A 15,720-nucleotide genomic window follows, 5' to 3' on the forward strand; every position below is an offset into this window, starting at 1 on the left:
CTACTGTAAAAGTTTAGGTACCATTTAGTAAAATGTGTTGGTGTACGCTAGTAGTTCCCAAAAATATTCATAATTGTAAAATCAGTGTAACCTGTTTCAATAAGATTATGGGAAAATAAAATAAACAAGCATTAGCAAAGCCAGTAGGTCTGAAATTGGTGGTCAGCCTTTTACTTTTGTCAATGCATGACTTGTTTTGGCATGGTTTTTGTAAAATCTTATTGGGGTGAGAGCTGCCAGGCCCTCACCATTATAACAAACACTGGCAAAAGCAAAAATTATTTTTGGTCTCAAAAAGCACTCATTGCCACAGTAGTTCCTGGCACTAAACAAAACTACTTTTTGTGCCGATATGCTCCTTGTGAAAGAGCAGAATGCTGTCACTCACAGTGAAGCCAGGAGAGGGAGAGGGAATTTTAATAACACACAAAAGGTCATACTTAACGCCAGACCTAATTAGGGGCCCAATTATCAAAGAAAGTCTCAAAAGTGCACCCATGGTAAATGTCCTTTTATTAATTGCAGATGTACAGCTTTCGTGAATTCACTAAAATTTACAGAAATAGGGCAAGAAGTAGTACTGCTAGAAAAAAAATTTGATCTGCATTTTAGCATGAGCAAATATGCATGTGTAGATTTGCTCATGCGAAAATCTGAGTGTTTGCAGGTTCACTTTCCCTCCAACCACTTTTTTCCCCCAACTCTGAAAGTTTTATGTCTGCCATTCTCAGGAGTAAATTTCCAACCTTTCTCAGTATGGAAAGATTAGAGAAGAGTTGGTGAAAACCCTTGAAATATGCAAGTTAGTAGGTTTGCACAGACTCAAAAGGGCATTCCAACACTGGAACTGTTGCTTACCACTACCTTCAGCCCCAGTATGTAGATCTGTGGAAACATGGCAACATAAAGGGATTGCAAGTATTCAAACACTACTATGGTATGAGCCCTGGCATAATCAGAGAGGATATAGCAGAGCTCTTAAATCGTGAGATTGCTGCCTTAATTTATCGCTGCATTACATGGCATACAATGGACAAGTGTATTTTGTCACAGGACAAGTAGATTTATGTAGCGACCTGCACCATGGACAAGTAGATATGTTATTAAGTTCCACACTCCTGAGAAATGCTGTTTATACTACAGAACTACAATGTAAAAGATCATACACAATTTGGGTGGTAGAATACATTTTTTCATGTAAGATACATAATCAGAGCTGCTGGTGAGAAAATAAAGGCAAGAGACAGTTAACAATAAAAAGGTGGGAGAATTTCTGCTATGTGAATGAGAGGTCATGGATAACATGTGGGCTTTATGTTTCAATTTGAGGCTTTTGCACCTGATGCTATGTATATACATTTATAAAGAAAGATACATAGGAGCACAAGGGCACTACCAGTGCCCTCTGGGAGGCAGGTATAGAATCAACTCCAAAAGTGAAGCAGTGATCACCCTGCCAACTATCCAGATATTTGCCCCAAGCAAGCCTGGCTAAAGAGTGGCTGCCAGAACCCCACTAGCTTCAGAAAGGATCGGCATCTGGTGGGACCCTTCAAAGTAATTTGTACCCCTTAGAAACACAATCAGGAAAAGGGGGATCAACGTCACCTTCCTTACTACAAGTGGACATGGGATGGAGGAAACGCAGTAGACCTTCCAATAGATGCCTATTGCATCAATATTTCAGACACAATATAGTCGCTAATAATTGATAGTCAATTCAACAAAAACAGCGCACCTCAATGCGTCAATTGCTTTTACTGACAGTTTTGGAGGAACATAGAAGGTGTCAAGAAGAGTCAAAAGATGACTAAATGTCTAGTTTTAAGAAATGGAAGATGGACTCCAAGGCACTCAGGTATTCCTGAAATCCAGAAATGCCCATAACTGGCATCCAGAGATACAACCTTTTTAATATAAATGAATATCCTTTAATATCTAGTTCCTTCTCTGAGCACAGGGCTCTCCTTCCTTGTCATCCAGGATTGACCCCATCACCACTCGGGATTGCACACATTGGTACTCATGATTACCTCACATTGAAGACAAGGAGTGCCCCACATCGGAGGCAAGCCACAAGTGCCCATGTAATGGACAGAACTTTCTCATACTGGTAGTCTGGCTTGTCCCACAAAATAGGCCATGAGTACTGCGCATTAAGTCCAAGCATGTTTCACATTGGAGACCAGGATTATCACACAGCAGAGGTCAGGAGTGCTACACACTGCAGTGAATGAAAGGCCTGCAATGGATGCCAGGAGAGCCCTTCACTGGAGATGAGGAGTGTATTACAGTGGAGCCATGAAGCCTCACATTAGTAACTCTCACACTGGAGGCAAGGCTTGTCTCACTCTGGAGGCAATGTGTCTTCATTGCACATCAGTAATGCTCTTCGTTGGAACCAGAAATGTCACGTACTGAGGTCCTGAATGTTCCCACACTGAAGACCAGGAGCGTCCCAACACAGAGGATCACCCTTGAATGTGCCGTGCTGGCGGCTGATGTGAATCACACTGGAGGCCAAGTGTGTCTCTCATTGGAGGGAAGGATCATAAGGGGCATTGGAAGCCAGATGGGCTCCCTTTGGAGGCAAGTCTTGCCCAACACTGGAGCGGACGTAACTCACATTGAAGGCCAGTACTGTTCCTCAATGGACACAGGGAGTGTCACACATTGGAAGCCATTTTGTAACCCACATTTAAGGCCAGGAGTGTTCCACACAGGAGGTCAGGATTGTTCCATGTTCGAGGCGGAGGCCAGGAAAGTACCATATGATCACCCAGGACTGCCCCACATTGGCGAATCACACGTCTCACAGTGAAGGCCGTGTCTCACATTAGAGGCTAGGATAATCTCACATTGGAGACGAGACTGTCCCACATTGGAGCAGACGTGTCTCACAACACAGCCTGAGATTATTCCCCAACACAGAAGAGGGAGTGTCACACTTGAATGCCATGAATGTCTAATATTGAAGGGCACAGCTGTTTTAAAAAGATCAGGATTTCCCATGGTGGGGGTCAGGACCCATAATTGTCACAAATTGGTGGCCAGAAGTGTCTCCCATTGGAGACCGAGATAGTACTCCATTTAGGGCTAGAAATGTTTAAGCACTGAAAGCTAGGAGTGGGTCACACTGAAGGCCATGTTGGTCCCACACCGGTGGCCAAGAATGCTACACAACAGCAAGAAGAAGTGACTAATTTTAGATTCACGTAACAAGGCAACCCCAATTTAGCTCTTTATTCGGGTGAGTGTCACTGGGCAGTTCTGTGTAATATGAATCCTTTAAGTTCTTGTTTATGGCTCCATTGACTTAGATTGGATGCTTGGTCTCCAGGAGTCTCATACATGCAACCTCTTGCAGTGGATGGGAGGGATGTCAACTAGACTAGGAGAGAAGCATGGAGAGGTAATGGACGGATAAATTCAGATAAGGATGGAGAGAGGATGGATGAAGACATGGATAAAGAGGAGGATAGAGGCATGGTGAGAAGGCGAGATGGTGGGAAAGATGGATAAGAAAGATTTATGGAATGAAAAGAAAAGTAAAATAGAATGAATGGAAAGATAGAAGGAGGGTAATATGGATAGAAGATGGGTGGACGGATGGGTGGAAGAAGTAAGGATAAAGAAAAGAACGGATGATTGGTGAGAAGAAATAAGAGATGAAAGATGCAAAAAGACAAAGAAAAATGGGAGGGATTGCTGGATGGCCGGATGAATGGATAAAAAAAGACGAGAGCATGAAAAAAAGTAAGGAAATCAATAAGAAAAAAAATAAAAACGGATGGTAAGAAGGAAGCACAAAATTCTGAAAGAAGGATGGAGAGAAGGAAAGAATAAAGTTTAAGAATTTTAGAATTCCTTCAGGGGAGCAATCTCCTACAGGGCTGCAAGGTTCGCTTGCCTCAACCACTCACTCAGATCTATTTGGGACATGGTACAAAGTAGGGGTATTGTATGTATACAAAACGGTTAACTTTCAACAATATTGCATTTAAAATATTTAATACTTCGGACAAATTGTTTACGTCGGTTGCAGCACGAACAATTTCGAATATTTCTCATGATATATGTAACACGGGTGCAGCCGCTGCCCATGCTGGGTACATTGCATGACATGATGTTGCATGAATAATTTCGTCTATTTCTCATGATTTATGTAACACTGATGCAGCAGCCACGCCGCCCATGCTGGGTACATTGCATGCCTCTATGCTGCCGAGACGGAAAGGTCCTGGCCACTGCCACTCCCCCCGCCCCTCACCTCAGTGGCCGTGGTGCTGCCGTAGACGTCGGTGCTGTAGCTCCAGCCGTCCAGGCACTTCTCCTGCGGCACCTCGCTCAGGTCCACGTCCACCCCCGGGGTCAATCCAAGCGCCGAGAAGTTAGTCAGAAGCGCCAGACGGTAGCGGCGGCACCTGCTCTCCGCCAGGGTCCCGTCCGCCTGCTTCTCCAGCGGCAGGCTGGCGTTCCTCCAGGGGGCACTGAGGTTGGCGCTGGCGGGCACCAGGCAGCGGTGGTCCGGGGTGGCGGACAGAAACATGACGGACATGCCATTGAAGCCGTTGGGGATCGTGCTGGCGCTGAGCAGGAAGAAGATGGTGAGCTGGAAGGGCCCCCACTCTCCCAGGAAGGAGATCGATTGGTCATAGTCTCTCATTGCGGTGCAGCGGGCAGAGGAGGTGGCACGGAGGGGCGCCGTCCAGGAAGCAGCTCGCTGTGCTGGGCAGGAGGGTCTCGTTCTTGCCTGGTCACTCGCTTCACTGCCCTGGGACGGTCCCTGTGCACGGCACTCAGCCTACATGACCGTCAGCCGAGGCAACCTTGGAGGAAGCGGGTAAACTCTCATTGGCGCATCACTACACGTTACACAAACACACTCCTCGCAGCGACACGCCCCCCGCCCCAAGGAGATGCAAATTAGCAGCCCGGCACTGGCTATTGGACAGAACTAAGGGATCGAGGTGTCAGGTACTCCTTCCTCATGTCACAGTCATTTTTTGCAGTTTTGTACAGCGCGAATTCGACCGCGCAGGTATTGGAGCCCTTTGCATGAGCACCAGTTACATATCCACGAAAGGACACATTCATGTTTTTTGTAGGCGCAGGAAGATTAAGAGTTTCGCCCAGAATCACGGGATGTTGGGTCGAGCCCAGACTAGAACTAGCGGGTTCCCCAGCTCCAAGGTCGGCAACGCCGGCCGTTACTCCATATCCTCTCCCCACGGTGACCTCACTCATTGCTCAATTGAAAAAAAAGTACTTGGCTGGGTGATATATGATAAGGGATCGAGACGAGTTGTGGCAAAGGAAAGGTTTAGTAACACGGACATAAGTTACAGCAGATCTGTTTTACCTTACTTAACTGGCCACAAAGTGGCTGCGTTTTGTCAAATCGGTCTATAATATTTTTCAGGTACAAGTAGCAGGACAGATCATGCAGTGCAGTTCCTTCACCAAAGTACACAGCTCATGGCATATTCAGTGTCTCCTAGCTTACGGAACGAGCTACTTTCCAATAATATGCAAACTGCCCGCATCAGGCAGCACAAAAAACATAACAATACTGCAGTCCCTAACACCCATCGCTCCTCCCCCCCCCCCCCCCCCACCAAACCAAATCCTAAACGTGCTATGGTACAGTGGGACTCACTCTGTTGTACAAAAGGGATCATCGACTCCTAATTGGGATACTGCTAGCGCCCCAGGGCCGGCTCTAGGGCAGTGCGATTGGTGCTACCGCACCGGGGGCTGACTTGGGGCGGGGGCGCTATGTTCATTGTTTTAAAAGCATCAGATGCCACGTTCTTTATCCCAGAAATTTTCAAACATCAATCAATCAATCACATAATTTGTAAAGTGCACTACATACCCGTGAGGGTTTCAAGGTGCTGGGGGGAGGGGGGGGGAGGTGCTGCTGCTATTGGTCGAAGAGCCAGGTCTTGAGTTGTCTCCTGAAGGTCAGCAGGTCTTCGGTTTGTCGCAGGTAGAGGGGAAGGGTGTTCCAGGTCCTGGCCGCGCGATGGAAGAGGGATCTGCCTCCGGAAGTAGTTCTTCGGATGCGTGGGACCGTGGCCAGGGCATGGTCGGCGGAGCGGAGTTTCCTGTTGGGTACGTAGAAGGAGAGTCGACTGTTTAGATCAATAAAATCAATAAAAATGTCACGATAACTCCGGTGATTAATGTTCTTTGTGGAGAGAGACCGGAGCTTCGTCTGGTAGAGGACGTTTTGACTCATTGTAGCACAGAGGGTTAATATGCCTGCTGCAAAGAGCATGTCCCATTGAGATCAGGCATAGGTCAATGGGTCATTGCTTTTGTCAGAGAGATCCTTTTGTTACTTGCAGTTTAAAAGTTAACATCCTAATGTAAAACTGTCCTCAAAGAGCTGCCTGCGTGGAAACTGCAAGGAATATATTACAGCTATATGTTTTTTGCCCTATCTTTCCTTATCCTAATATTGCAAAAAGGGTTCATTTGGGTAGAAATCCATTCTTATTATCAAAGAAAACACCCAACAATAGTGTTACATTTTAACATTCTGAATTTGTGCTTTTCCAGACCAAGGGCTCTTAAACTATACAGCACAACAGTATGGATGGCATGTGACTCCTACACCTTGTAGGTCTCTGTCTTATGTAACATTTCCTATAAACTGATTTACACACGCATGATTGTCTCTGTGCAAGGTATGTGTGATGTAAAGTGTTCTGACACCTTAAATTGGTATGAGTGGTGCTATAAAACTAAATGAATCTAAGAGACAGTGGTTAATGGAGACTTGAGGGGCACTGTTAAAGGGTGCTAGTGAGGGAATCCGCTGCAGAGGTGGTTATGGGGAGTGCCAACAAACATTGTCGCACAGGGTGCCACCAATACTAAAGCCGGCACACCTCATGGCGGAGCGATCTGCGCCCCCAGACCCCCTCACGTATAAGGTATCCTCGCTTCAGAATGGAAAAAGATGTAGGGCTCTCGTCAGGGTAGGACAGGCACTTGGTGGCAGACCCACTGAGAGGTATTGAACCAAGGGACCCCAGATATAGTCAACATTTTTGTAGGTGTCTGATAATATACTTGCCATGCACTCCATAGTCACTGCACTCCACAGCCTGGCATGCTATTGAGTCATGGTGGGTGGCTCCTAACATTTCCATGCCACCGCCACCGACATTTTCGCAGCCCCAGGCAAAGCCACATTACTGACTTATCCCCAATGGTTTGATACTTCAAGGAATACAAATCCTGGGTCAGAAGGGACCGGGCATCCTAAAATCTCCTTGAGCTGGGCGATGATCTCCGCCCAAAAGGGTCAAACTCTCGGGTAGACCCACCAAATGGTAAACATCGTTTACCATGAATCGTTTTCCCCGCAGGCAATTGCAACATTGTAACTACGCATACCATTACTCCGCAAGTCGGAACAACGACTTGCGGACGGTTCAGGTGTTGGATTTAAAATCCATCACCTTCCCTACTGTTGCAAATTCTGGAGTTGGAATAGTAAATTATACTATTCCAACATTCAGCACCCCCCTACCCCACCGAGCAAGTCCTTGTTACGACTTGCGAGGTAATGGTATGCGTTGTTACAACGTGGTCGTTGTAACAACCACGTTGCAATTACCTGTGGGAAAAAAGTATGCGTTGTAAGGAGGCATATTCCACCAAATATGCTTGAAATCACATAACATGCCGCAACCCCTCTAACAAAGGTCAGACATACGTGGAAAGATTTGTTTAAGTTTGGTAGGATAGAGGTACCAATCAAACAAAAGTTTATAATGTGCCTCCCTCATGCTGATGGAGTGAATAAATCGAAAAATATCCTGCCAAAGTTTGGACTAGCAAACCTCCTAGATGGTGCCCCAACGTCTGTTCCCAGAGTTCCTCGGTCATGGATGTGTAGTAAGCAGAGAATCTAGTAAGAGAGTTTAAAGAAAGGAGATATACCCCTTGGCGTCACTCCCTCATCGAGCAAAGTTTTCAGTAGCGGGCAGGCTCCTAGTGGCCGCCTCCCACACAGCTAGCTGAAGCACCCAGTGGGCTAGTTTAGTGTACTTAAAGTGTTCCATCGGTGGAAGATGGAATTCCTGCCAGCTATTTTCAAAGGTTAAAATGTCCAAGTTGTGGAATAAATCAGATATTGTCAGAGATTCCCCCCTCCCTCCAGGCTTTAAAGGGGCCCAAATGCAGTGCCGGAGGAAAGGTGGGAATAAAGCAAATAAGTGTAAAAGACGAGGGGAAAGTAGTCCAAGAAGAATGTCTAAGCACCTCATCCCATACGTGAAGCATAGTCCTAGTAGAAGTGTTGAGATTAACATTCCGTGTCCTGTCCACCGTAAGCTTCCATAGTAGGCCCCAGATATGTTTCCCCAATACTGCTCTGTCCATTTATAGGCAGTGTTTATCTGAGTCCCTGGCTGACCACTCTGGGATCACCCTCAGCTGGGCCACCTTATAGTAAAGCTTGAAGTCTGTTAGGGCCATATGATTGGCGGGCCTGGGCAGACGCAAACCTTTGTAAGGCAGAAGTGCCCTACGATTTTGCCACACAAACCAAATCATTAAAGTGTGAAGTGCCGTAAGGTAGCTACGTTTTAATTCAAGAGGAAGACCTTGAAAAAGAGAGAGCAGCTTAGGCAATATGGTCATTTTAACTGCATGGATTCTCCCCAGCCAGGACAATTATAATGGGGCCCACCTGTGAAGATCAGACCTCAATTGCGAAGAAAAGGGGGATAATTATCTCGAAAGAGGTAAGGAATACCGGGAGTAATTCTAATATCTAAGAATGTGATGCCCCTCCTAGCCCATTGGAATGGTGTGCTGATCTTTATCACGTTCACTTCGGATGCGGGCAGTGTCAAGTTAAGCAAGAAGGTTTTGGTTAAATTAACACAGAACCCTGCCACCCATTCAAAGCGAACCAGCTCTCCCAGGAGTACCACCAGCGATTGTTGGGGGGAAGTGAGAGACAAGAAAACGTCGTCCGCAAAAAGCGACACCTTATGTTCTATTGAATACAAATGCATGCCTCTAATTTCCGGGGTCGGCCGAACCTTGGACGCTAGTGGAACGATGCTTAAAGAAAATAGTAAGGGTGATAAATGACACCCCTGTCTCGTCCCCCTTGCCAGTTGGAAAGATTCTGAGCTCACTCCGTTCAGCAGCACTCTGGCATTCGGTGATGCATATTTGGCCTTGACCATGGTGATAAATTGCTCGCAGAGACCATATTTGCAGAGGATGCGGAACAGAAAAGACCACTCCACCCAGTCGAAAGCCTTCTTGGTATTCAATATCAAATAAAAAATAACTTTATTCGGCACCAAGACCACAAAAGTTTGATAAACAGAAAATACATTATTGAAATGTTAAATCCTTAATAAAAGATAAAATCACAATTGCCTCATCGACAATAAAAAATCATATTTGATTAAAAGGAGACTATACAGGATATTTCTTCTCCCCAACCAGTTACTGTGGTTCATAACATTTCCTTATACCCATTGCAGTTTTGATAAAATTTGACACAGCACTGCAAATAACAGAACTGGTCAGCTAGTGCAGAAATCTAAACCCCTCAACATGGACGAATATTCTTTAAAAGGGGTGCCAAAAATCTTCTCCTCGGTTCCTTGTAAAGTTCTCAAAAAAGAATAAACTGCAGAGTGCTCTGGGTTGCCATATTGTCACAGGGGCAGGGAGTGAGATTGTCCATCCACCCAGATTGTCTGGGAAATGCCACTAAAAAGTGCACAGTGCCTAAGCAGAATCTTGTTAAGAAAAGTGTCTGACTATGAGTGGTGAAGGATAGGTAAAATTGCTTTTTAGGCATAAAAGGGCAACTAGGACCTGATGTCTCCAACTGAGAATGACGCAAGGTTGCCCAGGTGTTATGCGCCTCTTTTATTATAACCTTGGCATTTGTAGGGATATTCATCGGGGTGTCAAAGTACTCGCCCAACCCAATCTCAAAAAACCTATACCTCTCAAAACGAAGCCAGGGGATCTTCAAAGACTTATCCAAATTAATACAGTCTTCAGTAACCTCCCTGGAAAACTGTAACTCTTCAGACACCCATATTTTGGTCCATAAGAGCAGGGTGGCAGAGGCAATGCGGTCTTCTATATAATCCATCCCCACTTCTTGGTGAGAGAAAGAATGGCAGATCTATTTGGAATCATCAATAAGCGTTTTATAAACTTATTTTCCACCATATGTAACAGGCGTTTTTTTCGGTAGCCCCACACATCTGCCCTGTAAGATGCAACCAACAAGCATTTTGCTTTGTATAAAGCAACAAGTTCAGGCACTGGCTTATGGCCTAACTTACAGGCAAACCTAAACTGCCCCTCCACAACTCTACTTGTTTGCTGAGCCCTTGCCGTGACCAAGGAATCCCATTTCATCTTCTTATTAAACTTGTTCCCTAAATATGGTAAGGTTTCCACCTTTTCAATAATGTTACCCCTTACATTAAAACTTCAGGTTTTTGTCTTTTTTGGGCCGCGTGCCATTGTATAAGACTTTGAAAAATTGACCTTCAAGTCGAGGGCCGACATAAAATCCGTAAAGGCATCCAATGACGTTTGTAGACTATTGGCCATCAAGGCCATAAGCACAGAGTCATCCGCATACGAGAGTAGCGAGACTGGGTTGCCTCTAATACAGGGAAAATCAATTTTCTTACCTAATAAAAACGCTTCCAAACCATTTGTATAAATCAGGAAAAGAAAGGGAGCTAAAATGCACCCCTGCCGAACTCCTTCAGTAGAGGCAATGGGCTTGGTCCTTTCCCCATGTGGGCCGAATCTTATGGAGACAGAGGTGTTAGCATGGAGTCTTTTTAAAAGTAGGATCAGAGCCTTTTCAACGCCCATTTCTCCCATTAACGCCCACAATTTCTCCCTGTTGACGGTATCAAATGCACTGAACAAGTCCATGAAGGCAGGGTGGATAGAACCACCTTTTGTCTTCATATACTTGCCCATGATCAGGGACAAATTTATTCATTGCTCTGTAGTTCCCAGCCCCCTTCGGAAACCATACTGGGTTTTCGAGATAATCCCCTTATTAGTTACCCAGGTCTCTAGTCGGGCAAGAATTACCCTGCCCAGCACCTTGACGGTAGCGTCAATAAGAGAAATAGGCCTGGAGCAGGCAGGGTCGTTTTTATTCCCTTTTTTAAACACAGGCACAACTATGGCCTCTTTCCAGGAGCCTTGGATTGGCATTCAATATCAATAAAACTGTAAAAACTGATTTCTTTGTGGCTTTCTCGATCAGATGGCTAACTCTCTGGATGTTATCATGCATTTGCCTGCCTTTGATAAATCCAGATTGGTCTGGGTGGATCAAGTCATGAAGCAGGTAATCTAACCTGGTAGCTAGTATCTTTGAGTATAGCTTCGCGTCTATGTTCAGAAGTGCTATGTGGCGATGGGAGCCACAGACCGTGGGGTCTTTGCTCTGTTTTGGTATGAGGGCTTCACCCATAGGATAGGATAGGATAGGATAACAGTTTATAGAGCGCTCCAATGCCGAGGCGTCTTGGCGCTGGTGTGAGAGAGGAGAGATCTAACAGTCCTGGTACTGATCAAATTATGCCTTAGGAAACAGCCATGTTTATATTTCCTTCCTGAACACAGTCATGTTTGGTTGGAGTCTGAGTGTAGTCGGCAGTTGGTTCCACAGCCTGACTGCACAGTGCGATATACTTCCCCCCCCCCATCTAGCTCTGCGGACTTTGGTGGAACAGATGAGACCAGAATTAGCAGATCTAAGACTTCTAGTGGGACTATACCACTGAAAGATTTTTCGCAAATCGGAAACACCGCTGCCATATAATGTCTTGTGTACCAAACATAAGGCCTTAAATTCCATACGCTGCTGTATTGGAAGCCAGTGTAGCGATTTAATGGCAGTAGAAGTGGAGTGACCTTTTGGGATGTTCAATAGTATTTGTGCGGCCGCATTTTATAAGGACTGCAGTTTAGTCTTTTGTGCCTTGTCAATGCCTACAAATAGGGCATTGCAATAGTCTAGTCGGGACAAGACTAAGGACACTACAACTGTTTTTCTTAGCTCCTGGGAATGAAAGGGAACACCTTCCTCAGCAGCTTCAATATGTAGAAGCAAGTGGAGGTTACGTGGTTGATCTGGGCAGAAAACCCCAGTTGATCATCGAAGATGATCCCCAAGTTCTTGACCTTCATGGATGGTATTGGGCATACACCCGCCTCTATCAGCCACCAGGTGTGATTCCACAGGGACGGACCGCCACCAAACTCTATGACCTCTGTCTTATCCGTGTTTATCTTGAGGTAGTTGTCACTCATCCAGCTCATGATGTGAACCAGGCACGCATGGAGTCTAGCGGCCACCGGCTCCGACTGTTTTGATACAGAGATGATGATCTGTGTGTCGTCGGCAGAAGACACAAACGAGAAACCATGCTGTCTGATGAGACTAGCAAATGGGGTCACATAAATGTTAAAGAGAGTCGGTGACAATGCCGAACCCTGGGGAACTCCACATGGCAAACGGAAGGTTTCAGACTGTAGACCTTCCCAGTGTAGAGTTTGCTCCCTGTCTACTAGGAATGAGGAGAGGAGAGAAAGAGCCGCCTCCCCAATCCCCAACACCTTCAGCCTCCGCACCAACACCGTGTGATTCACAGTGTCAAATGCTGCTGATAGGTCAAGGAGGATGAGGATCGCTCCCCCCCCCCCCCCCCCCCCATCCACCTGTCTCCGAATCTCCTCCGTTGCCATGTCTAGGGCTGTCTCGGTCGAATGACCTTACTGAAAGCCATGCTGACTTAGATCCAACAGATTATTGATGTCTAGGTAAGATGTCAGCTCCTGATTTATCGCCCTCTCAAGGATTTTAGCTGCTATCGGCAAGCAGGGGATGGGCTGGTAGTTCCTAACCGCCAGTGGATCAAGCGCCGACTTTTTCAGAATGGGTCTAATGCAGGCCTTTTTCCAGACCAGCGGATAACTCCCTGAAATGATCACCTGATTTAGAATGGGAGTTAAATGTTTACTAATGGCCTCAGATACCCTATGTAGCACAGTCGGGGGACAGGGATCCCATGGGGATCCTGACTTGGTGGAAAGTATAGATTTATTTACTTCGGAGGGAGTGAGTGAGCCGAACCTGTTCAGCTGACAATGCAGCGAGGTATCCTCGATGGTAAAAGATTGACCGTCGTCGCCTCCCTGCCTGTTCATCTGTAATTCATCATAAATCGTATTGATCTTAGTTTGAAAGAAATTGGCCATTTTGACGCAGTTTTGATAGAAATTCAATATTTTAAAAAATTTGCTTAGTGGAGTAACTGGTCTCCGTTATTTTTGCTGAATAATATGTGGTTTTTGCTAGTATAATAGCTTCTTTATAATACTGTAGCGCTAAAATATAGGATATCTTGTGTTCCCTCCTATATTCAGTTCTCCATGTACGTTCGGCTTTTCTGCATAGGACTTTCAGATTTTTCAGTTCTGGGCCATACCAAGGAGAAGGAGCATGCGCTCTTCTGAGCTTAATTTCTTTGACTGGGGCCACCTTATTCACGGCCGTGGCTATCCAGCTGTAGAATTGCCTGGCATCCTCATTGTTATCCGGGGCCTTGATCGGGGGGCAGCTGTTTAGTGCCTGTTCCAAATCACTGCCTTGGATTTTGTTCCACTGCCTAATTTTTATGCTAGCTGCTTTCTTAGTATCCAGCTGAGCGGGTAGTGAGAGCTGTAGGTTAAAATTGATTGCCAGATGGTCAGTCCAGGGAAGAGGGGCAGAGTTATTCAATGTAACATCAGAGTTAGTGGAAAGATATAATCAAGGGTGTGGCCAGCAGAATGTGTGGGACCCACCACCTTTTGATGGAGACCATACGCTGCTAGGTTGTCAAGGAGCCATTGATGGTGTGTCTACCCGGCATCCGACATAGAGTTAAAAAGCAATACCAGGTGCGGAATAAGCTCTGCACCATAAGTCTTGTAAAATTGGACCTGTCTGGCCTGGAGATTTATTCGGTTTCAGGCCCTTAGTTGCTGCCCGCATCTCTTTGTCTGTAATGGGACCGCCTAAGATGTTATTCTGTTACCCAAGCAGAGTCATCTCCTCCAGATACCTCCGCTGGGCTTGCCTGTTCGATTCCTGCTCAGTGTATTGGGTTTTATATAACAGACCAAAGACCTGGTCTTTTTCAGTGTCAGAAGTTGCCATCCTTCCCCCCTCACAGGTGATACTTCCTATGTATTCCTTCTCCCTCTTAATCCTCAGCTGTTTTGCTAGATCAGAGCCCACCCTGTTGCCCTGCTCACATGTTGTACGTTGAAGTTGTAACAAAATAAGTTCTGCTCTATTGCTATAGATAGCGTTGAGCTTCCCTCTCAGTGCTATCACTCGTCTCTGAAGCGCGAGAGTCGGACTCTCCTTGTGTGATTTCTCCGCTGCTCTTAGCTCTGCTTCCAATGTCTGTCTTTCCTTCACTCTCTGTTTATTCAGGAATACGTACAGAGCTATACACTGTCCCCTAAGCATTGCCTTAAATGTGTCCCAGTGGTTAGAAAAGGAGGTGTCCTGTGGCACATTGGTCTGAAAGAATGCCCTAATTGTCTTCCGTGGGTAATCCCTTAAAAGGCGATCCCTCCTAAGCGATTTGAGAAAGGACCACCTTCGGAATCTGGGTGGGGGTCCTCCCAGTCCAGTATCAAGGGCACCGGGGCATGGTCGGACAGTGCGATGGGGTGAAAGGTCTGACCGCAAAGATGGAATAGGGCACCACTAACAAAGACATAGTGTAGGCGGGAGTAGCTTCTGTGTGAGTGTGAAAAGAAAGTATAATCTCGGTCGTTCGGGTGTAGCTTCCGCTATGCATCTTGTAGCCCTACCTCCCCAAATGCCCATTTTAATGTCTTCGGGAAGCACCCTGTGCTGGACCTGTGAAGTTGTGTGTTGTCCACCCCCGAGTCCCACATTAGTTTAAAATCCCTCATCAGGAAGACGTCGCCTTCCGCAAAGGAACCAAGTGTTGATAGGAGCGAGTGTAGGAATGTTACTTGATTAGTGTTGGGCGCAGGGCTTTAAGTGGGAAAAAAACCTGGGGGTGCTCTAAAAGTGGCGGGGCAAACCTCAAAGGGGTGTGGCCTGTCTAAGTAGGGGCGTGGTATAAATAAAGATAACTAGTGTAGCAGTACCCCCTGCTCTGACAAGCCGTCAGCTCTAGGACTCCTCAGAGCCCCCATCCCTCATGTGTGGCAGCACAGGCTGAGACAGCTTCCAGGGCGCACACACACAGCCGCACCCAAGCACTTCACAGGTCTTTAAAAGACCATTTGCATGTTAATTATTCTTTGTCGTTTTTTCACCCCTTCTTAGAGCCCCTGCATCTCCACACTTCCTACTACTGTGCCCACGGGCGTTTTGTTCAAACGCTCCCTCCTCCCCTTCATCGCCCCGTGGGTATGACAGTGGGTGCTTGTCACCAGGACACTGAGTAGGCCCCTCTGTAGCTTTAACACTGGCGGTAAACACGCCGAGAGGCTTGTGGTGTTCCAAACAACTGGGCGATGCTGCAGGCCAGCGTCGCAGCGCACGAAATCCTGTTCTCACACTTGCAAATAGGGCACATCCTCATTATGATGTGATCACATAAAATTCCCTTCTGTGCAAACACGTTTGTATTATTTCACGTCTAACTT

The 15,720-nt window shown here is 46.2% G+C and overlaps 1 protein-coding gene and 1 long non-coding RNA gene across 2 annotated transcripts in view; one reads left to right on the forward strand and one right to left on the reverse strand.

The window, feature by feature from the left end:
- Window positions 1-4,867, reverse strand: part of LOC146810991 (solute carrier family 22 member 4-like) — a 381,961-nt gene extending 377,094 nt beyond the window's left edge. Inside the window, exon 1 of the mRNA XM_085618044.1 lies at window positions 4,271-4,867. Within this exon, the coding sequence (XP_085474170.1) occupies window positions 4,271-4,666 (396 nt within the window). The 5' untranslated portion in view covers window positions 4,667-4,867. The remainder of the gene's footprint in view (window positions 1-4,270) is intronic.
- The window catches only part of LOC146810990 (uncharacterized), a 711,140-nt gene that overhangs the window by 552,659 nt on the left and 142,761 nt on the right, over window positions 1-15,720 (forward strand). The window lies entirely within an intron of this gene.

Source organism: Triturus cristatus, chromosome 7, assembly GCF_964204655.1.
Source record: "Triturus cristatus chromosome 7, aTriCri1.1, whole genome shotgun sequence".
NCBI classification, from domain to species: Eukaryota; Metazoa; Chordata; class Amphibia; order Caudata; family Salamandridae; genus Triturus; species Triturus cristatus.